Source organism: Cricetulus griseus, chromosome 3 (genome assembly GCF_003668045.3).
Source record: "Cricetulus griseus strain 17A/GY chromosome 3, alternate assembly CriGri-PICRH-1.0, whole genome shotgun sequence".
Lineage (NCBI taxonomy): Eukaryota > Metazoa > Chordata > Mammalia > Rodentia > Cricetidae > Cricetulus > Cricetulus griseus.
This window is the reverse complement of record NC_048596.1, coordinates 149,038,181-149,060,877: the sequence shown is the minus strand read 5'-3', so window position 1 is coordinate 149,060,877 and position 22,697 is coordinate 149,038,181. Positions and strand designations below refer to the sequence as shown.

General features: G+C 39.1%; 1 protein-coding gene across 16 annotated transcripts in view; it reads left to right on the top strand.

Moving 5' to 3' along the window:
• Window positions 1-22,697, top strand: part of Large1 (LARGE xylosyl- and glucuronyltransferase 1) — a 520,809-nt gene that overhangs the window by 375,948 nt on the left and 122,164 nt on the right. For 15 of the 16 annotated variants that reach the window (XM_035442501.1, XM_027410534.2, XM_027410533.2 and 12 more), the window contains one exon: window positions 21,004-21,108. The exons of the other annotated variant lie outside the window; for it this stretch is intronic. In XM_035442501.1, coding sequence (XP_035298392.1) covers window positions 21,004-21,108 — 105 coding nt within the window. The remainder of the gene's footprint in view (window positions 1-21,003; window positions 21,109-22,697) is intronic. 16 annotated transcript variants of the gene reach the window in all.

Below are 22,697 nucleotides of genomic sequence, written 5' to 3'. Positions count from 1 at the left end.
GCTGGTGTATGAGTTTCAGAAACATGGTTAAAGAACATGGATCACAAGGTCATCTCAGCGCCTAAGTATGCAGGAGGAGGTGGGTGAGGTCAGGTTCCAAGCTCTGGTATGGTGTGGTAGCCACTGTATGATCTAAGTCATCTATCTAGCTATGCTACCTTTCAGAAGACAGACCACATGCAGCAGCCAGTACTATATGTCTGAGCAAAAGAGATTATTCCAGTTCAGTGACCTTGAAGTTTCTCTTAAACCTGTGTTCTGTGATATTGTGATATTTGCGAAATCAGGCCAGACTACTCCCAAAGTCATATTGAGAACTACTTCATAGAAAACTGTAAAAATATAGCTTTTAAGTTGTGTGTTGGTGGAATATCTGACACATATTTCTAGAAAGGGGTATAAATATAGAGGAGAACAAATATTTTTGTTTGGTTTTTTGGGTTTTTTATTTTATTTTATTTTATTTTAGAGGCACTCAATATTACATATCCATCCCCCCATTTCCTTGCTCTCCCATCCTCCCATTCCCCCCCAACCCACCCAACACCTCCTCCCCAGGAATAGTGAGGCCCTCCATGGGGGACCTTCAACGTCTGTCATATCATTTGTTGGGCCCAGGCCCTCCTTCCTGTGGAGTGGGCTCCCAAAGTCCATTTGTGCTCTAGGGACAAACACTGGCTCCACTGTCAGAAGTCCCATAGACTGACTGTCTTGGCCTCCTAACTGGTACCCACATTGAGAGGGCTTGGTTCAATTCAATGCTGGTTCCCCAGCTTTACGACTAGGGTCTCCGTGCCCTCACTAGGTCAGGTCAACTGTTTCTGCAAGTTTCTCCAGCACAATCTTGGTTCCTTTGCTCATCCCTCCTCCCTCTCAACAACTGAATTCCAGGAGTATGGCCTGTTTCTGTTTCGATCAGCTACTGGATGAAGGCTCTAGGAATGGTAACCAAGGTAGTCATCAATCTCATTGTAGGGGAGGGCATCAAAGGCAGCCTCTCCACCACTGCCTAGATTCTTTGTTGGGGTCATCCCTGTGGATCCCCTAACATTTTCCCTGTGCCAGACCTCTCTTCAAACCTGTACTGGCTCACTCTATCAAGGCATCTCCTTTCTTGCCCTCTTTTATGCCTCCCCTGTCTCAGTCCTCTTGTTCTCCTCCCTCTCCCCTTTTCCCCTTTGTACCTCCTTCCTCTCTCCCCCACTGTGCTCCCAGTTTGCTCAGGGGTTCTTGTGCCCCCTCCCCTTCTTTGGACTATGCAATCTTCTCTTGGGGTTCTCCTTGTTTCCTAGCTCCTCTGGCGGTGTGGATTATAGGCTGGTAATCCTTTGCTTTGTGTCTAAAAACCATATATGAGTGAGTACATACCATGTTTCTCTTTTTGTAACTGGGTTACCTCACTCAGAATGGTTTCTTCTAGTTTCCATCCATTTGCCTTCAAATTTCAAGGCTCCATTGCTCCCCCCCCCACCACTGAGTAGTACTCCACTGTGTGAATGTTCCACATTTTCTCTCCATTCTTCAGTTGAGGGGCATCTAGGTTGTTTCCAGGTTCTGGCTATTACAAATAATGCTGCTATGAACATAGTTGAACATATGGAGAACAAATACTTTTAACCTTAAAATGGTGGCTGCATTTTATTTTTTTTATTCTATTTCCCACTTATATGTCAAATATTTTCTAACTTTTTGCATTTATTTGGAAATATTTTTGTATGGGCACCATAAAAATAAGATATTATGAGTATAATTGCAATTTGTTAAAATGGGCTTATTAAATCACTTTGATTTTCCTTATTCTGCCTTATTCTTTGTACTTTCCTTATTCTGCCATTAAAAAAAGACATCTAGGAATCCACTCATTTCCAGGTAAGGCAAGAGAGTTCATCATTTAAATATTCAGAAATAACTGATCTAGGGCCTGGGGTGATGGATCAATACAGGGAACCTGTACCCAGAACCCAAGTGAAAAGTGCTTAGATTTGGTGACATACATTTATTTTCCTAGCCCTGGGGAAGTGGAAATAAGCATATGCCTGTGGATTGCTGGCCAGTCAGCCTACTTGGTGACTCAAGCTACTGAGAGACCCTGTCTCAAATAAGTAATAAATGAATGAATAGATAAATAAATCACCTGAAGAACATTCAAGGCTGTCTTCTGACCACACACATGTACATATATGCACATGGACTCATACACACTTGTACATCTGTGCACCCACAAGCCCCTCTGCCCACACACACACACACTCAGGTATGCTGCGTCCAACAAGTTCCAAATGCCTACTCAGAGTCAGTTGCTACTGTGGTCCTTGAAAGCTGCTTTGTCAGAACTTTGCAAAGTATTTAGGAAAAGGTAAGATACTACTGCATTCTTCTACCACCTTTCAAAATCTTTCTCCTTGTCTATTTCTATCCCCCCTTCCCTTCTCTGTATGTGATCTCCTGTAGAGAGCTTGAGAAGTCTGCATTAACTGCAATCTTAGTCTGAAAACAGCTTAAGGTATGCTTGGAAATACAAAACAAACCAAAAGATGAAATTCAATATGACTTATGGCACCAAATCAACCTTGGCTGGAGTGATTGGATAGTCTTCTGCCAACTCTTGACACAAGCTCTGATTCCTATATTTAATTGGTCATCACACCAGCCTAATGCTTTGAGGTACCCACCCCTCCCGGGTTACTTTTGTTTCTGCTGGGGAATGGAGTGGAGGAGATACATGCCTCTCAAGAGGAAGACTTTTCTGAACAGCCTGTGGGATTCAAACCAGTTATGCAGCATGGTGTATATTGGCATATATAATGATGTTGTACTTAACAATGGCAAGGGACATTTGGGGGAAAGATGGTGACTGAGACACAAGATTTTTGATGGGAAAGAATAGATAAGGAAATATTGCATGCTACAAGGAGGATCTGGTCAGATGCATGGTACATGAAATTAATCTTAATAATTATATATCCTTGATGCCATTTTTATACTTGCTAAGAATGCGTTTGGACTCTGTGTGTATGTTTATGTACATGCATATGTGACTATGTGCATTAAGGTGTATAGGTGTGTGTGTGTGTGTCTGAGAGAGAGATCAATTTTTAATATCTTCTGTCACTAATCACCTTATTTTCTTTGAAGCAGTAACTTTCTTTTTTCTTTTTAAATGTTTTCTTTTATTAATAATGATTTATGTATTTATATATTTTTATATAAAAAGACCAATAATGGCAGTATATTATGCATCAATAGCAGCAACAGCTTTTCCAGGTTCTGCAGTCATTTGAACAAAATTGTAGAGACATCCATCACTCTCCATTAAAAAAAAAAAGTAAAAAACAAAATCCCAGAAAAACAGCACAAGAAGCAGTAACTTTCACTCACCCTAGTCACAAGTAACTGCAAGAACCTCCTGTCTCCATCTCCCTAGTACTAGGGTTATATGTGTCTGTCACAACCACTAGACTATATGAGCACTAGAGTCAATGAATTTAGAGCCCCATGCTTATACAGCAAGTACTTTACCACCAAGCCATGTCCCCATACCCTAATTTTGATTATTTTGTTTTATTTGCATTTGTGTATAGGTGTGCCTGAGTGAATTTATGGGTGCCATGTGCTTTCATGTCCCAAACTGAGTTGAATTCTGTGCAACTGGAGTTACATGCAGTTAGTTATAAGCTTGTGTGTATGGGTACTGGGAACTAAACACAGGTCTTCTACAAGAGCAAAATGCGTTATTTTTTGCAAAGCTATCTCTGCAGTCCCCATTATTTCTGGACTCTGAAGAATCAGTCTCACTCTTAGAAACTCTCTTAAGTGTCGTTGTGCCCCATTATAGCTGTAAATCACTTGAACTTGCTTTAGCCAATATAGACCTCCAAACAGCCCATTTGATAACTGATCCACAGGGACACAGTAGATGGGACCAGATTATTAACACACAATATAACAACTGATCTAGCTCCATTGGGAGTGTTTCTATGACATTATAGAATGTTTTACCCAAAGGGAATTTGTGGAACTGAATCAAAATGGAGTCTTGTGTTGTGTGGGTTTTGCCAGAGCAGGGACAAGGCCTCCAAGTCATGATCTCTGCCTGTAGAAAATTCCTTGTAGAAGAGGTTGGACTCAGCCTAACAGTGTGTGAAAGAGTGTGAGAGGAGTGTACAGAGATGTGTCTGGCAACAGCACATAATCCATAGGCATTCAGTGATGGCAGCCTTATTGTGCCAATAGGTACTTGTATGAGTGTTAACACAGAGGAAACCTTCCAATAGAAGGAACAGTTTCTAAAATATCACAGAACACAGAAGACTCCTCCCTCTATTCTGATGAATATCTACTGGGAGGTTGTTTGGGCAAGTTGAAGACAAGCCAAGGAGTCTAGACTTGGAGCCATCAATAAGCAAGGGCCTAGCTTCATTTTGTCAGTCCATTTATAATACTGTGATTTCTAATTAATGAAACACGGGTCCTAGGACATGGTATTGCAGGAAGATTTATAATGTAGTAGCTCAAGTTGAAGGAAAAGTGTAAGTGAGAGTACTGCAGGAGACCCATACATCACCTGTAGAAGAGAATTCCTGAGACTTTTCAAGGAACAGGAAGGGGAAGGAATGAGAACCAACTATGTAGTCCAGAAAGCCTTGTTTGTGGTCCCAGCTCTGCTTCTTTGTAGCTACATGCCCTTGGACCAGCAGTACATGCTTTCAACTTCAGTTTCCTCATCTGTACAATTGGATCTAAAGTACACATCTCAGACCTGCTTTGAAAAATTAATGAAAGTGTACATCTGTTCCAGGAAGCACTCAATTAATGTGATAACTTTTCATCCTTTACTTTTTCTGTTGTAGAATATTAGTTGAAAATGTGTTACATTCATTTATGCTGTGGAATACTTGTTTAATGATGCAAAGATGTGTTGCATTCTTTTATATTACATTTGTTTAACTCTGTGAACCAGTGTTACTTTGCCTATGTAAAACACCTGATTGCTCTAAAAGAGCCAAACTGCCAGTAGGTGAGGCTGGCATGCAGAAAGAATAAATAAATAGAAGATCAAGAAGAAAAGGAGTGAGAAAAGGAGAAGGAGAGGAGTACACCAGGGACCAGGTACCCATCCACACAGCCAGCCATGGAGTAAGGAAGAAAGAAAGGTATATTGTAACTATAACTCTATCCACCAGCTGAGTTCTGCCACCATGTTAGGGCCCCCAAATAACACAGAGAGTCATATTATTTATAATGCTGCTGGTCATTGACTAGGATTTCTTACTTGCTAGCTCTGTCTTAAGTATTAACCATAACTATTAATCTATATATTTTATAAAGACTTATTGAGGATGCCAGCAGCATGCATCCTCTCTTTCCAGGACCACATGGCAACTCTGTCTCTTTCCTACATTTCCCAGAATCCTTCTTCACTCCTAATCCCACCTAACTTGCTTCCCTATTGGCCAACAGTGCTTTATTTATCAACCAGTAAGACATACATATACACAGAAGGACATCCCCCATCAGGATACAGGGAGATAAAAAGCCCAGAGGCAAAAAGTAGATGGAATAACTTAAGTTAGAAAAGCTGACTAGAAACAAACCAAGCTAAGGCTGGATATAAGTCTCTGTATATTTATTTGAGAGCTGGGTGGCAGGCTCCTCAAAGAATTTAAAAAAAAAAAGCAGCTACATTTTTCTAAAGGAAGTATTGATTAGGTTTTGACTCATCATGGAGTTCAAGGATAGAGAATATGATACTTTAAAAGTGTTGTTAAGAAATCGAGGTGTTTGTCATGTTGAAATGTTGACTTTCACTGAAAGCCTGGCTGAAATTTTGGATATAGGAGGTGAAAGGGGAGTGAAGTCCAGATGTGGTTTCCTTGGAGTTACTAGGACTGAAGATATTGATTCTGGAATTTTTAACAAAGATGTAAAGACTTGATGAAGCAATGACAAGATTAAAAGAAAAAGTAAAGCAGATATTAGCATCTTGATGTCAAGGTACAAACCAACATCACATTTTATGAAACTATTCATTCAATAGTAATCTTTCCGACGTTGCCTCCAAGATATATCCTTTTTTTAAAAGATTTCTTCTACAACATCTAGGAAAACTACCTATCAATGTAAGTGTACATGTGGATGACCCTTCAAAAACTCTTCATAAACAAAGAAATTATAATCACATTCTTCTTTAGTTTCAGCCAATACCCATAGGAAGAGAGATTTGAAGAGTAAGCCTCTGTTACACTTTAATGTTAAATACTGATGCTAGAACCAAGAGTACACTGCATCCCTCTACCCTTTTACCCATGTATCATTAAAATTATCCAGAAAGCAAATGCCAAGTAATGAAGTCTGGGTTCTACTCCCACTACCATCTGTCTCACTAAATGTCACTTGGAACCAGTACCTTTTAATTTGACAATAAAATCAATGAATTAAATATTACAATGTTGAAAGTAGTTCTGTGCATAATTCATTGAAGGTGATGGTATGTTCCAAAGGACACAATGACCTGGTCCTCTGTTCTTTACTTTCCCATAATATCAACACATCTACTTAATGAAACTTGAACTTCACCTATTTGCGTTTAAACTGGAATCTCTTGAACAAACCCTGGAAGCCATCTCTCTGGGTCCTGTCTCTTTAAAAAATAACTATAATAAAAATCTGGGATTATGGAACAAATGAAGTCAAAGAAGCACAAATAATCTGGAAAATAACACATGACATTGGGGGACTGAGAAATAATCACCATACCCCTGTGAGTAGTCTTTCTTTTGTGCTCTTCATTCTTTCCGAGGAAGATCCTAACACTGGTCTGAGGGTCATAAACAGCTGGTACAGAGTGAGTGGCAAGATGTATGTGAGAAGAAAGGTGAAGACAGGAAGAGAATTTCTAGAAGTTTTGGTTTCCTTTTGTTCTTGGAGTCAATGCCCTACCTCATGGAGGATGTAAAAGATAATAGAAGCAGGAATAGAACTATTTACAAATTATGAAAAGGCTTAGAAAGGGCTCATTTAGTAAAATACTTGGGATGCAAGTAAGGGAACCTAATTTAATGCCCAGAACTCACAAGAATGGTAAAGCATACTTAGAAACTGAGCATTCAGGGAGGTCCATGAAGCATTGTTGGCCATCTAGCCTGAACTACTTGGACAGAAAGGGCCATTAAGAGATTTTGTCTCAAAAAATAAGGTGGATAACTCCTTAAAAATGACACCAGACATTGCCTTCTGGCCTACACACATACATGCACATATGTGCATGTGCGTATGGACATACTTGTAAAGATACACACTCAGAGTATTGAAACAATGGATAGAAATGATTTTTAAAAGTAGTGTCAATAGGAAAAACTAACTTCAGAAGGGTCATGTAGAGGAAAATAAGTGTAGAATGAGCTGGGCCTGAAGGGTTTATAGCTTTTTCTGTTAGAAGTTGTTCTTTCCTAGAAAGTGTTATTTGGTGTGTGTCAAGCAATCAATCAGAAGGAGAAAAACCTGGGATTACAGGTTAAGTTCATAGTCCATCTAAGTGGCTTCTAACAACCATGTTCTTCCAGAATTTCTATATTCTACATATTACTTCTCCAAGGAAATGCAGTTATCACTGATTCACAGGCTTCCCTCAAGAACTTGTGTTCAAGCATGAAAGAAAGAAGCAATAGGACTACATATGTACAAACATACACACATGGTTTTCATTGTAAAGATAAAGAATTAGGAAATGGGGTGTGGCAGGAGCTACTATATGCTTTTATTTACTATCGTCAAATATTTAAGGCAGGTCACTTCTAAGAAAAGAGACTTGTTTAGCTCATAGTTTGGAGGTTTCAAGAGTAAGGGGTTCATATGAACTCTGCTCTGGTAAGGGCTCCCCAGCTGATTACATCATGGTGGGAACCATGGCAGAAGTGTATTTGGGTGCAAGGAATCACAACTTAGCAGAAGCCAGAGAACTATCTAGAGCCATACTCTGACTTTTCTAACACCTATTCATTGGCATTAATTATCTAGTTGGTCATTAAAATTAACCATTACGGCCATTGTTTCCTTTATTGATTTGGAGTTGTCTTTATTTGTTCTAAATACTAAGCTTTTATAACTTCCCCTATTGCAATTTATCCCTCTCCATTTACCCCATGTCTTTCACATGCTATGCAGTTCCAAACTGTTAGGCTTGTAGTTGTCAGTTGCTTTTTTATGCCTTGTCTGTTTTCATACTTGATATTAGAAAATAACCATAATATGCACATAATATACTCACCATAAATCATTCTAAACCTTAATAAGCTTTAGCTTATTTATTTAACTCTTCATTCATATTAAATGTATTCACAGATTAGTGTGAATAATATGTACTTGCTTTCTGTATGGTAACTAGTTTTCACAACATAATCTTTCAAATCACTTCCCTCCAATTGCTTGTCAAAGAATAAGTAGACAAAGAGGATCCCTCAATACCTTTGGCTTAGTAGACTTTATAGCAAGTGTGGGTGCCTAGCAGTGCTATTCCCCTCTTTTGATCCCCTTTCTTTAAAATTTTAAAAGTTGAACTATAAAACGTTATAATAGCTCAATAATCATAATTTTACCTTTGCTTTAACTTGGTCCAGTTTCATGTGTATGTGTGTATGTACATATAATGTGATCTTGACATTTTATTAGCTGCCTATAAGCAGTTTGACAAGAATTGTGGTCATTATAGTAGTTAGTCTATCTTTCATTTTCTTCTCTGAAATATCTTCCAATTGATTTTTACCATAGTATCTGTCAAATGTTATGATAGGTGCATTCCTAGGTAACTAATACATTCTGATGTCACTGCAGATGTTTTTTGTTTGTTTCTCTTTCAGTACTGGATTCCCTGAAACTCACTATGTAAACCAGGCTGACCTTGAGCTCACACAGATCCTCCCACTTCTGCTTCCACAGTACTGGGATTGAAGATGTGTGACAGCACCTGCAGCAATTATATTTAATCTACGTATTCTAAGAAACTATGAGAAGGTTTCAGTTTATGTCACAGAAAAACATCTCTAGTGGTGTGCTTCATCTTGAAGTCTCATATCTGTTACCAGTTCAGCACACATTCTTTTGATATATATTTGCCTTTTATTTCTTTTTCCCATCTTTTTAGTTCAAAATTTTTCTTTTAAGTGGAACATTGGTGACTTTTTTTTTCTAATGAAAAAGTGTGTGTTCATCCTGACAATAGAGTCCATCTCTAAGATTGTTGTGGCCAACATGGTTGGGGTTATTTCTATCCTGTATTAGCTCACCACCTCTTTATAAGACTCCAGGAGTTTCTTTATTTATCCTCTATTACTGTCTTTGGATTGATTATAGATTTTTCTTTCTCATTTCAGTTTTTCTTTTTTCTTTTTTTTTTTTTTTTTGGTTTTTTTTTTTCTTTTTTCTTTTTTTTTTTTTTTTTGGTTTTTTGAGACAGGGTTTCTCTGTGTAGCTTTGGAGCCTTTCCTAGCACTCGCTCTGTAGACCAGGCTGGCCTCTAACTCACAGAGATCCGCCTGTCTCTGCCTCCCGAGTGCTGGGATTAAAGGCATGCACCACCAACGCCCGGCTCATTTCAGTTTTTCTTAAGATTTATTTATTATGTACAAAGTGTTCTGCCCGAACACCAGGAATGGGTGCCATATCTCATTATAGATGGTTGTGAATCACTATGTGGTTGCTCGGAGTTGAACTCAGGACCTCTGGAAGAGCTGCCAGTGCTCTTAACTGTTAAGCCATCTCTCCAGTCCATCTCATTTTGTTTTAACCCCTAATTGATTGGAAGTTTTATAGGACCACTCTTAAGTTTATTTACTTAAAATCTGAAGTAATATCTCAAGTCTTGTAAGTCTTCCCTGAGTTATGTGCTTGCTTTGGCTATTTAAAGCCTGCTTGTTCTAATTTGCTTTTCTTGTAGTTTCATTAGTTAGCATTGTTTATTTTCATGTCAGGGTTTCAAAGTTCAGATCTATACATTTGCTGTTTCCTGGTTCTCTCCCATTTTTCTTACTCTCAGATTTTTCGTTTGAGGTCATTTCCCTTCTTCCTGAAGTACAGTGTTTAAATGTCTGCTACTTGTGAAAATCCAGCTTTGATTTTCTGACAGATGGCTTCATTTGCCATGTGGTGGCATGTGTTCAATAAATCCAAAATTGTGGTGACAGTCCTTTTTCTCCAAGAATGCTGGTGGTCTTATTCTACTCTCTGAAATGCTTACATTGTTTCTGTTGATAAGGTAGCTGATCATCATTCTTCATTTCTACGTGTGCCCATTTGATTCCTTCTCTATTGTATCTGCTCATTTTTGACAGTCTTGGGAGGCTTTCATATACTCTGTCTAGTTTAAGTATTCATGCATAATAAATTCCAGTAAAACTTCACAGTTTAAAGCAAGTCATTTATTATGTCTCCTGGTTTCTATAAACAGAAATTCCAGAGGGACTCAGCCAGGCAAATCTCATTCAGATTATTCTGCACTTTCAGTCATGTAGCAACTTAGGATGGAGAATTAACCATGCAAGGTACCTAGACAGCTTCACTAGCTACTTTGGGCTGCTACAGCTTCATGTCTCCCTAATGAGGCTCTCTAAAGAATGGCATGATGCATCCTTACAGCATGGAGATGGGTTTCCCCAAGTTTGAACAAACACAAGGAAAGAGACAGAAAAGGAAGAACCAGGCAGATGTTACATGTCCTTTTAATCACTTGAATTCATAAGTCATATGGAATAAACCCTATTCCAATCTATTGATTAGAAATGAGTCACTGGCCTCACCCTCCCTGGGGAGCAGAAGGGGAAATGGGATGGGGGGTTTGGGGGGCCATGGGCGGACTGGAGGAAGAGGGGACTGGGATTGATATGTAAAATTGGATTGTTTCTAATTTAAATTTAAAAGATCTTGGAAAAAAGAAAAGATAACACTAAAAAAAGGCTTTATTTGGAAAATAAGAAATAACTTTTAAAAGCTACAGGTGTCATATTCCTAATATGTGTTCAAAATACAGAACTGTATTACAGTTAAAAAAAAAAAGAAATGAGTCACCCAAACAGGTTGTTCAATGTGAGAGAAACTGTGTCTTTTAAAGGGATGGTGGTGAGAAAATTTGGAGATTTATTTTAAAACTGCCCCCTACTTCTTGTTACATTTTAAAAGATTTTTTTCTATGTATATGTGTGTACACCTATGTAGTTAATGTGGGCCACATGTGTGTTGGAACACACAGAGGCCATAAGAGGTTGTAAGATATGGTGATATATTATTTATAATTTATTAAAGCTTGCCTGAGGATTCAGAAAGCAAAGTCAGCCACAAGCCATAGAAGACAGGCACACACCTTTAATCCCAGCAGCCAGAAGCTAGGAGGTTGTAGTATACACCTTTAATCCTAGGATTTAGGATTAAGAAAGAGGTAGACAGATCTCTGTGAGATCAAGGCTACCCAGCAATTCACAAGATTGAATGGGTCTAAAAGATTAACAGAGGTCATACCTTTAATCCCAGAGTTTGGGAGGTATATAAGACAGGAGCGAAGTCAGTATCAGGCACTGATTCTCCAGCCACACAGAAAATAGGAAAGCTCAGTATCAAGGATGATAGGAAGACACTGAAGTCTCAGGATTCTCCAGCCACACTGAGGAGAGGCAGCAGTTTGAGACTTGATGAAGAGCTCCTGCATGGATCAGCCCTTTCAGCCTGAGCTAGAGGTAAGAGCTAGTGGCTGGCTGCTTTGCTTCCCTGATCTTCAGGTCGAACACCAATATCTGTCTCTGGGTCTTTTATTTATTGTTTTATAGTAAGATCTCCTGGACCTGGTGTTATAGGTTATGAGTCTTGCTTGTTAGGAATCAAACCCAGGTCCTCTATAAGTTCAGGAAGTGCTCTTATGTACCAAGCCATCTCCCTAGCCCTCCTTTTTAAAACACATTGAATAAACACAGGTTCTACATATGCTGATTCCTGTACACAGACTTTTGGAGACTAAGTTATCATTACTTTTGCAAAACTTTTTCTGATAAGTTTGAGGGGGTACAGGTGGTAGTAAACCCATAGTCCTTGACATTTGAAGAATTCTGTAAGGGTGGGTTTCCAAATACACTTCTCTAGATAGGATCTTGAGGTGCAGGGTTCATGGTAGATTTCAGACTGACAGATGAGTTTTCTAGCTTCTTGCTCCTACCCTAGAAAGGGGATGACCTTGATGGGGAGGGGAGGAGGTTTGTCTTTACATTTGATTTACATACTGCTCTTGCACAGCCTGGTGTGCTCTTCTTACATTTTCACCATTAAAAGTAATACCAATGCTACTTATAAAGTGTTGGCTCCCCAGCCAAGGCATTGAGTGCCTTTCCTTTCGGAATGTACTTTCTTACAAATATTCTTGTTGTGATATTTTGTTTATGATCTAGCAAATAAAGTTTCCCTGAAGATCAGAGTGCAAAGTTAGCCACACTAGTTAGCTATAGAGGCCAGGCAGTGGTGGTACACACCTTTAATCCCAGCACTCAGGAGACAGAGGTAGTTGGGTCTCTGTTAGTTTAAGGACACCCTGGTTTACACAAAATTGCTTCAGTCTAAAAGAGAAACAGAGGTCACATAAAGGTGATCCCAGCACTTGGAGTGACTTGCCTTTAATCCTGGCACTTAAGGAAGTGGAGGCAAGAAGGGATATCGCTGGGTGGAAAGAGGAATATAAGGCAGGAGGAAACAGGAACTCAGTGCAGTCCAGTCTGAGGCAGCAGTCTGAGGATGCAGTCTGAAGACAGGATCACCCATTTGGTCTGAGCATTAGTAGAAGTAAGAACTCTCTAGTGGCTGGCTGCTTTGTTTCTCTGATCTTCAGGCAAGCTTTATTTGTTAGATTATAAACAAAATTATCACTACATTTTCTTTATTGACTATTTTCCCCATTTACCAGTTCATTTTACACACACACACACACACTGTGTGTACGTACATTTCCTCAACCAGCATTTGTTGTTGTTATTCATGGCAGGATTTTGTGTTTGTGTTTCAGTATTTGTAAACCACATGCCTTGATACTGAGGTTCCCAGGGAACTCATTAAAAAGACAAATCTGTTCCAAACTAAACTTAGAAAATTAGTCAATGAAAGTCTCCTAAGATGCTGGACATGTGTATTTTGTAAGCCTCCCCAGAGAGTCTCCAATGCCCACCACTGATAAAACCTCATTATTATAGTAAAAGACATGTTTCAGAAGCAAGGGAAACACAGCAGGAGAGCTAAATTTGGCTGGTGTAATTGGGGAAGGGTGCATAGAGAAGGAAATTGCATTTTGATACTTTTAAACACTATCCTTATCCTCTGACTGCTATAGTTATCTTTATGGGGCAAAAGTGCTTTACCATCATCATTGCACCATGAGTGTGAAGGCCACTGTGGCATGTCCATAAGCACCCTCCTCATTGCAGGAGTACTGAGATTACTGTCTTAGATTGCTTTGCCCATTGCATAGACACAGACCTCCTATGGGCAGCCTTACATAGAACCCATGGTCTTGTTTTCCAGCACTATTGTGGAGTGCACTGTCTGCATTAGTCGGCAGTCAAAGAAGTATTGCAAGAGTTTCTCTGCCAGACACAATCCAGAGGCTAGAACTCTATCCTTACAGCATCCCAAGCTTCACTAGATGCGATGATATCATAGAAGTTTTATTTGACTTCAGTCTCCACTTGCGCAGAGGACTTTCACTGTGTACCACATGCATCTCTGGGCTTGGGGTGATATACTGCTTATGATCTAATAAAGCTTGCCCAGAGATCAGAATGAAAAACTAGCCACAGCCATAGAGGCCAGGCAGTGGTAGCACCCAACCCTTAATCCCAGGACTTAGGAGACAGAGCCAGATGGATCTCTATTAGTTCAAAGCCACCCAGGGCTACATTAGAGTGAATCAGTCTAAAAGAGAAATGGAATCAAATCCTGGATCAGGATGGTTTCTTCTAGTGCCATCCATTTGCCTGTGAATTTCAAGATTCCATTGTTTTGTTTTGTTCTGTTTTTTTCCCACTGAGTAGTACTCCATTGTGTAAATGTACCACATTTTCTGTATCCACTCTTCACTTGAGGGATATCAAGGTTGCTTCCAGGTTCTGTCTATTACAAATAATGCTGCTATGAACATAGTTGAACAGATGTCCGTATTGTATGAATGTTCATATTTTGGGTATATGCCTAAGAGTGGAATTGCTGGATCTTGTGGTAGACTGATTCCCATTTTCCTACAGAATCTCAATATTGATTTCCAAAATAGCTGTACAAGTTGGCATTCCCACCAGCAGTGGAGAAGTGTTCCCCTTTCTCCATATCCTCTCCAGCATAAACTGTCATTGGTGTTTTTGATTTTAGCCATTCTGTCAGGAGTGAGATGGTATCTCAGAGTTGTTTTGATTTGCATTTCCCTGATAGCTAAGGATGTTGAACACTTTCTTAAGTGTCTTTCAGCCATTTTAGCTTCCTCTATTGAGAATTCTCTGTTTAGTTCTGCACTCCACTTTTTAATTGGATTGTTTGATGTTTTGGCGGCTAGCTTCTTGAGTTCATTGTATATTTTAGAAATCAGGCCTCTGTCAGATGTGGGGTTGGTGAAGATCTTTTCCCATTCTGTGGGTTACTGTTTTGATTTGTTAACTGTGTGCTTTGCCTTATAGAAGCTTCTCAACTTCAGGAAATCCCATTTATTAATTGTCAATCTCAGTGTCTTGCTACTGGTATTATGTTCAGGAAGCAGTCTCCTGTACCAATTTGTTCAAGGGTACATCCCACTTTCTGTTCTAAGAGGTTCAGTGTGGCTGGATTTATGTTGAGGTCTTTGATCCATTTGGACTTAAGTTTTGTGCATGGCGACAGACATGGATCTATCTGCAGTCTTCTACATGTCAGCATCCAGTTATGCAAGCACCATTTGTTGAAGACACTTTCTTTTTTCCATTGTATAGTTTTAACTTCCTTGTCAAAGATAGGTGTTCATAGGTGTGTGGGTTAATATCAGGGTCTTCAATTTGATTCCATTTGTCTACCTGTCTATTTTTGTGCCAATACCAAGCTGTTTTCAGGACTATGGCTCTGTAATAGAGCTTGAAGTCAGGGATGGTGATGCCTACTGAAGTTCCTTTATTGTACTGGGTTGTTTTGGCTATTCTGGGTCTTTTGTTTTCCATATAAAGTTGAGAATTGCCCTTTCAAGGTCTGTGTAGAATTGTTCCAGGATTTTGATAGGAATTGCCTTGAATCTGTATATTGCTTTTGGTAAGATTGCCATTTTTACTATGTTGATCCTACCTATCCAACAGCATGGGAGATCTTTGCATTTTCTGGTATCTTCTTTAATTTCTATTTTAATGCCTCAAAGTTCTTGTAATACAGTTCTTTCACCCATTTGATTAGAGTTACCCCAAGATATTTTATGTTGTTTGTGGCTATTCTAAAGGGTGATAATTCTCTGATTTCTTACTCTGATTTTTTTTTTGAGGTAATCTTGTATCCTGCCAAGTTGCAGAAGGTGTTTATCAGCTGTCTTTCTTTTAAAGACACTCTTCCCTGGTAGAATTCTTCGGGCCACTTAAGTAGACTATCATATCATCTGCAAATAGTGCTCTTACTGTGTCCTAGTTCTCTGCTCCATGGAAATGTTTCTGTACTTCCTATAATACATTTAAAACCAGTCATTAATACAGACCTTGTATGGAGTATGTGGGTATGCACAAGGAGATCAATTGTGTGTATCAGCTATAAATAACTAACAGCTGTAAAATCATAGACTGGCAGATTCCTCAGGGAGCCTTTGCAATTTTAATGGGAAAAATTCTATTTTAAAAAACACCAATCAAGATCTTAAAATGCTGAGCCTTAGCTTATAATTAAGGTTTTTTTGTTGTTGCTGTTGTTGTTCCCTATTCCTAGTACTTGTGCAGTTTCTGAAGTAATTATGCAGGCCATGATGTAAGGAGAGAATGTGTAGACCCATGGATATTGTGTGATGGGAGAGAGGTCATAAATAGAGGCACTGGGAGCTGGCCATGTGTAATCCAACAGATGAACCATGCACTATTTTTCTTACATAATCTAATTTATGTAATTTAAAGCTGATTTAGTGGGTCAGAGGATGTAGGTCAGTTGGTATAGTACTTGCATAGCATATACACAGCCTGTGTTTGATCTGAAGTGTCACAGCCCACCTGTAATTCTAGCACTTGAGAGGCAGAGGCAGGAGGGTCAGAAGTTCAAGGTCACTATTGGCTATACTAGAATCTGAGGAGAGCCTAGGTTACTGGGAGACTAACTCAAGGAAAAAAAAAAAGGATATTTCTTTTAAAGACACTCTTCTCTCACATTTTTTTAGTCCTTTGAGGGGGGAATGGTGGCACAGATGTCAAAGAACAACTTGCAGGTGTGTGTTTCAGGGATTGAACTCAGGTCAGCAGTCTTGGTAGCAAACACTTTTACCCACTAATCCATCTTGCTGCCCTTCTTGAAGACACTCTTAAAACAGGAACTCAGAATCTGTTATGCTTGTAATACTTTAATTCATCATGCTGTCTTAATGTCAAGGTACCTTACCCTTGACAAGAATTCAGTTTTGTTTTTAGACAAACAGGTCACTCCCAACACCCTTAATAAACAGATTTATATAATATTAACTTGGAAAACTGATGACAATATCAAGAACTGTCACAAATAAGTTTGGATGCCCTGAGAACTTTTTACACACTGTGACTGTTGGAAATGGAAACACACTGGGTACTGCTTCTTATGAGTTTTCAGTATTCCCTATAGCAAGATTAGTATTATATTTATATTAGTCCATATATGAGGTCAAATAAACCATTTCATACAAGTATATGATGTCTAATAATTAAATGAGGCCATTAGAATGTCTATTACCTGAGACAGATACCATTTCCTTGTACTGCGAATGTTCAAAATTATATCTACTAACTCTTATGAAATATGTAACTAGTTTCTATCGACTGTTGTAGAATATTATTTTAAGGTGCATTGCCTTTTTATGCTGAGGAACATTTGTTTTAATGATGCAAAGATTTGTTGCATTCTTTTATGTTGCATTTGTTTACGTCTGTGATTCTTTGCCTGTCTAAAACACCTGATGGTCTAATAAAGTACTGAACAGCCAACAGCAAGGCAGAAGAGACAATAGGTGGTGCTGACATGCAGAGAGAATAAATAAAATGACAAATCTGGGGAAAGGAGGAGAAGGAGGAAAAGATGGAGGAGGACTCCTGGAGCCAGCCACTCAGCCAGCCATGCTGTAAGAGTGAAAGTATGATACACAGAAGCAAGAAAAGGAAAAGGCCCAAAAGCAAAAGGTAGATGGGATAATTTAAGTTTAGAAAAGCTGGCTAGAAGCAAACCAAGCTAATGTCGGACATTCATTAATAATAATTAGCCTACAAGTGTGTGTTTACTTAGGAGCTGAGAGTGGTCCCCCAATGAGTAAAGAGACAAAAAGTAAAATAACAACCAAATATAATCTACCATAGCTATTTTGTGGTAAAAAAAAAAAGAATAGTAGAGGCTATTCTTAGGTTATTCTTGTTATCCAACTAAACCCTACAGCCATGCTCCCTTTCTACACACCCTTCCCAGACTCAAGTACTTTGTCATCTCTTCCAGGCATGCATGTGATATTTCCTAGGAGACTTGTTATTAGTAGCAAATGCCTAGTTTGCATATGATTACTGTGTTTAAAAATGTATAGGGCTGGGCAGATGCCTCCATTGATAAAGTATTGTCCATGCAAGCATGAAGACCAGGGTTTAGACTCATGTAACAGCTAGATTGGAGAGGCAGCCCACCCAAAAGCCCAACACTAGGGATGCAGAAACAGGGGATTGAGGAGAACTGGCTAGCTAGACTAGTGCAATCAGCCAGCTCTGGGTTTATAGAGAGAGAACTAGGAAGACATCCATCATCTACTTCAAGCTTTATTCATACACGCACGCACGCATGTACAAACGCGTGCGTGTAAACACGTATACTATACCACACACATGTGAAAATATGTTTCAATATATAATTAATGGATTTATTAAAGAAGCCCCCTGAGAAGGAATGTATACTTTATGTAAATGCTAGAGGATAGAATCTGGATGTTTTTATCCCACCTGTTATGCATGCTTGTCTAGAGAAGTTAGCTAGTCCACGCCCATCCAATTTCACTCAATGCCTCAGAGTTCACAAGTTCAGGTGGCCTAGGATAAGGATAGGCTGTATGTAAGATTCCTTTTTTATCTTATCTCATCTATCCATCCTCACTATACTGTACTCTAAGAGCATGTGAGAATTTAATCAAGGAAGAAAATCATCAGAGTAGAGTAGTAAAAGCTGTTCTGAGGTAATCAGACACAAACACGTTGAAGCAATTCAGAGAAAGTTGATGAAGGCAACATGGATCAGGAAAAGGGATAAATCTGAGAAATACAAATTGGAAAATTGAATTGGCTTCTATTATGGTGAGGGTATGAAGAATTCAGGGAGAAGGAGAAGGGAGATGAGAGATCAATATTAAAGAGAAAAGGATGGTAGATTGGGTTTTGGTCACCTTTTCTTGTTGCTGTTCAGTCCTGAGCTGGGTGCATGTCTCACCCACCCTGAAATCAGGCAACAGAAAGAACTTCTGTCCAAGATGGATAATACTGAACAGTATGTATCAAAAAAGCTATGAAGGGAGCTGGGAGCTCTGAGGTCTGCATGTGGTGGGGGTGCAGGAAGGGACATGATACATGGACCCAGGAAAAGCATCCAGTATCAGACAGGCTTCCCCTACACTCTACATAGAATCAATTATTCTCTGCTTCCCATTCCTCCAACTTAATAGAGCTTCTGTCACTCAGTATCACACTGCTTCATAACTATTTATCTCCCTCCTCTCTTTGGGTCAAGGACTAAGTTTTATTTGTATTTAATTTTCTCATATTTTGTGCAGTGTCTGATACCAAGCAAATCCTCAGCAGATGTCAGACTGAATCAGTGCCTAAGCAAACCAAGGGCTACAGCATTTCGGGAAGGAAGCAGATGGGGGAGGCTGGCAGTCTGAACCCACAGGGCATCACAGGCCACTAGGGAGTTTTTTTTCATGGTACTACCAGATGCCAAAGGGACATTTTCCTATCTTTCTTTGATTAATGTGTGTGAATGGTTGCTTGAATGTATGCAATTGCACCATGTGAATGCAGTGCTTACAGAGGCCAGCAGGGGGCATTATTGTATGAGGTATTGATTGGCACTTGCACTTTTAAGTTGAGTATACATTTTTTGAAGGGATTCTACAGTTTGGTGTATGATCACCTACATTGACAAAATGGGCAGTAGTATTTTCCCATGCCTCTAATTTATGTGTTTGTGCTATGATAATGGTTTAGATAGCAGCTCAATAAATTGATCTTATAAATTACACCAAACCTTTGCACAATCATTTCAGAGAACCAATGAGGTCCTATATCACCCAGTGTGGTGTTCCAACAGTATTTCTGTGTTTGCTTAGCATGCTGCTAGATTTTCATGTAATTAGACAGCTCTTTATTTCTCAGATTGACCAACAGCATGATAAGTTTTACTTCACATGGTTAGCTGTGGATGATTAATTGTGTGACTGTTAGCAAATCATTTAAAGTCCCTAAGCCTCTGTTTCTCTTTCCGTGAATTAGGGATTAATGATACCTACTTCAGACATTTGTTATGAGAATAATCACTAATGCTTTGAAAAGAAAAGCATCTGGATATCAGACAAATACAGACTTACATACTAGCTCCATCACTATTTGCATTAATCACTGGTTGTATGAGGACTTCATTCCCCAGTCAATAAAATGGCAGGGGTAATTCTAATACAGTTTTTTTTTTTTTTTTGAGACAGGGTTTCTCTGTATTGCTTTGGAGCCTGTCCTGGCACTCACTCTGTAGACCGGGCTGGCCTTGAACTCAGAGATCTGCCTGCCTCTGCCTCCTGAGTGCATGGAATAAAGGCCTGTGCCACCAACACCAGCCTCTAATATACCTTTTACTGATGTCTTTCTTATATTAGAATGTCTAAATGAAACCAGGTAGGTTTGATAACGTGACTGGAAGGCTTAGAGATTCAGTCCTACCTATAATCCAGATACACATCTCTTAGTGATGGACTACACTCACTAGACACAGCCAAATGTGGTTAATGACACCCTAGAAACATAGCCCTAAATGATGGAGTACAAGCCTAACACATCTGAAATGTTATGGTACAGCAGAGACAAAGCCAACTATGATAAAAGAAGAATACTTACCCCTCCAGATAACACTATTGCATTGACATGATGTTGACATGGTTCTTATTGACATAGATGGATGTAATTTAGAAGTAGTAAGAACAGAAGCACTATGAGGAACTGGTCACAGGGTGACTCTTCCCTATTGGCTCTTATCTCATCAAACAAGGATAATTCCTTACTCTTTGAAGTATTATATATATATATATATATATATATATATATATATATATGCAGAAAGCCAATAAATTATTATACAATAGAAAACATTAGATTGCAATCTTGAAGATTAGTATGTCAGGCCATAAAGATATATCTCATGTCCCATGATGTAGGGAATTAAATGCATCTGTGCATGCATGCATAGATAGATGGCTGGATGGTTGGGTGAGTAGATGGATGGATGGTTGGGGACTCTGATTTTATCAGAAATAGACAGATAACCTTTGACAAGGTAATTATTCTGGGAAGCTGTCTCCTCTCTGTAAAATGGAGAGAATAAAAGCAACTGCCTAATTATAAGAATGAAATATATTAATGCCAGTTAAGCACTGTGGTCAGGACCTAGCAGTTAATGAAAGCCCCCAGTCAGTGGCTGCAAGCTGTCATCATAAGGATCTGCATAATTATTTCTTGTGTTTGATACTCTCCAACCCAAAATACCTAAGTTGCTGCTTCTAAGACATCTGTGTTCTCTGTCTTACAGGACAACAGGTCCTGGGCTTGGTAGAGAACCAGAGTGATTGGTATCTTGGAAATCTCTGGAAAAATCACCGTCCATGGCCAGCCCTTGGAAGGGGCTACAATACAGGTAAATAATAAGGGCAGTATGAGTGGGGGGCCACAGAGAGTGATGCATAAATTCATTGTTACTTCCAAAAAGAACACATTGCTATTGATATGATGCTTACTTTCAAAAGATGTATTCACTGTTTCTTTCTGTTTTTTTTTTTTTTTTTCAGAATTAAAACTTGGGGCTCAAGTTCTGTAACAGGCTTTCTTGAACTATCAATCATGAAGCAAATTCTTATTCTTAGTTATGATCTTTTGGCCTTATCTTACAATTGTCCCACTAGCTCTTACAACTTAACCAGTTTCCCTTTATTTACATTTTTCCTTGGGGCTTTTTACCTTTCTTTCATTCAGTATATCCTACTTTTCTTGCTTTTTCCATGTCTGTCTGGCTGGCAGATGCCTTGTTCTCTCTTCTCTAGAGCCTAGTTTCCTCCCCCTACTTATTGTCTCTGCTCACCAGCCCGGCCTATCCCTCCTCTGCCTAGCTATTGGCCATTCACCTTTTGATTAGACCAATGAGGTAGGTAAAGCATCTTTATATTGTTAAGCAAGCAAATACAGCATAAACAAATGTAACACATCTTTATATAGTTGAACAAATGCAGCATAAATGTAGCATGTCTTTACATAGTTAAAATAATATTCCACAATAAAACCACAAAATGGGCTTGTTCTTTTGAGAACCACAGCTATGCTGAGTTAGGTTAGATGTCTAGGAACTGCACCACCTGAAGATGCTTCATAGACAGATCCTAGAGTCTGACCTCAGGTTCTAGAAGGGAAAAAAAGACAGAAAATCAACCATGAGACCTAATGATCCAGCTCCACAGAATTCAGAGTTGAACATGGGGTCCCTGGATCCAAAGGAAGAAGCATGTGACCAAACATCTGAAGGTGGAAGTTCAGAAATGAACCCTAATGAAGTACAGTTTGACCTTTAGTTTCCATGACTATTGAAACAAACCTGAAATCAATACACAGAGTAGGCATTATAACTATAAGACAAGGAAAGTCAAGCATCAGTGTCCTGAACAGCCAGATGTCCAGAAAGGGAGCCTATGTTGAAGGCTATCCTTGGAGAAGAGTGACACTCCATTGCTGACAGTTTCCAGGTCATCAGGTCTACTGTGCTTCACTTGCCTCCTAGACATAACCATTATTGCAGCTGAATTTATTCATGCTCAACACCCCCTCACAGACCCAGAGCTTGTCCTTTCCTGCTGAACTGGGCATTACCCTGTAGTTTGTAGATAATAGAGGAATCTGAGGACTCTGAGAAGGTGAATGATGAGGAAGTGGAGGTAAGGAGGACCAGAGTAGCCCCAGACTAGAAATTTCTAAATTTCAGTAATAGGCAAGACCATCTTCTTACCTGGTAGGTGTTGGTCAGATGTTGATGTAGGTGCCAACTTGGGTTAATATTATAGGATCCTCATGCTATGTTTTATCTGTTCTAGAGAAAATTAATAGTGATTTAAAGAGTGCAACATTAATTATGCCTGCAAGGTTAGCTACTAACCTTTTTGTCTCAAACTTGAATGGCTTCATGATCAAATACTTTTTGTTTGGATTTGATTTTAAATTTTTGAGACAAGAGACTTAATA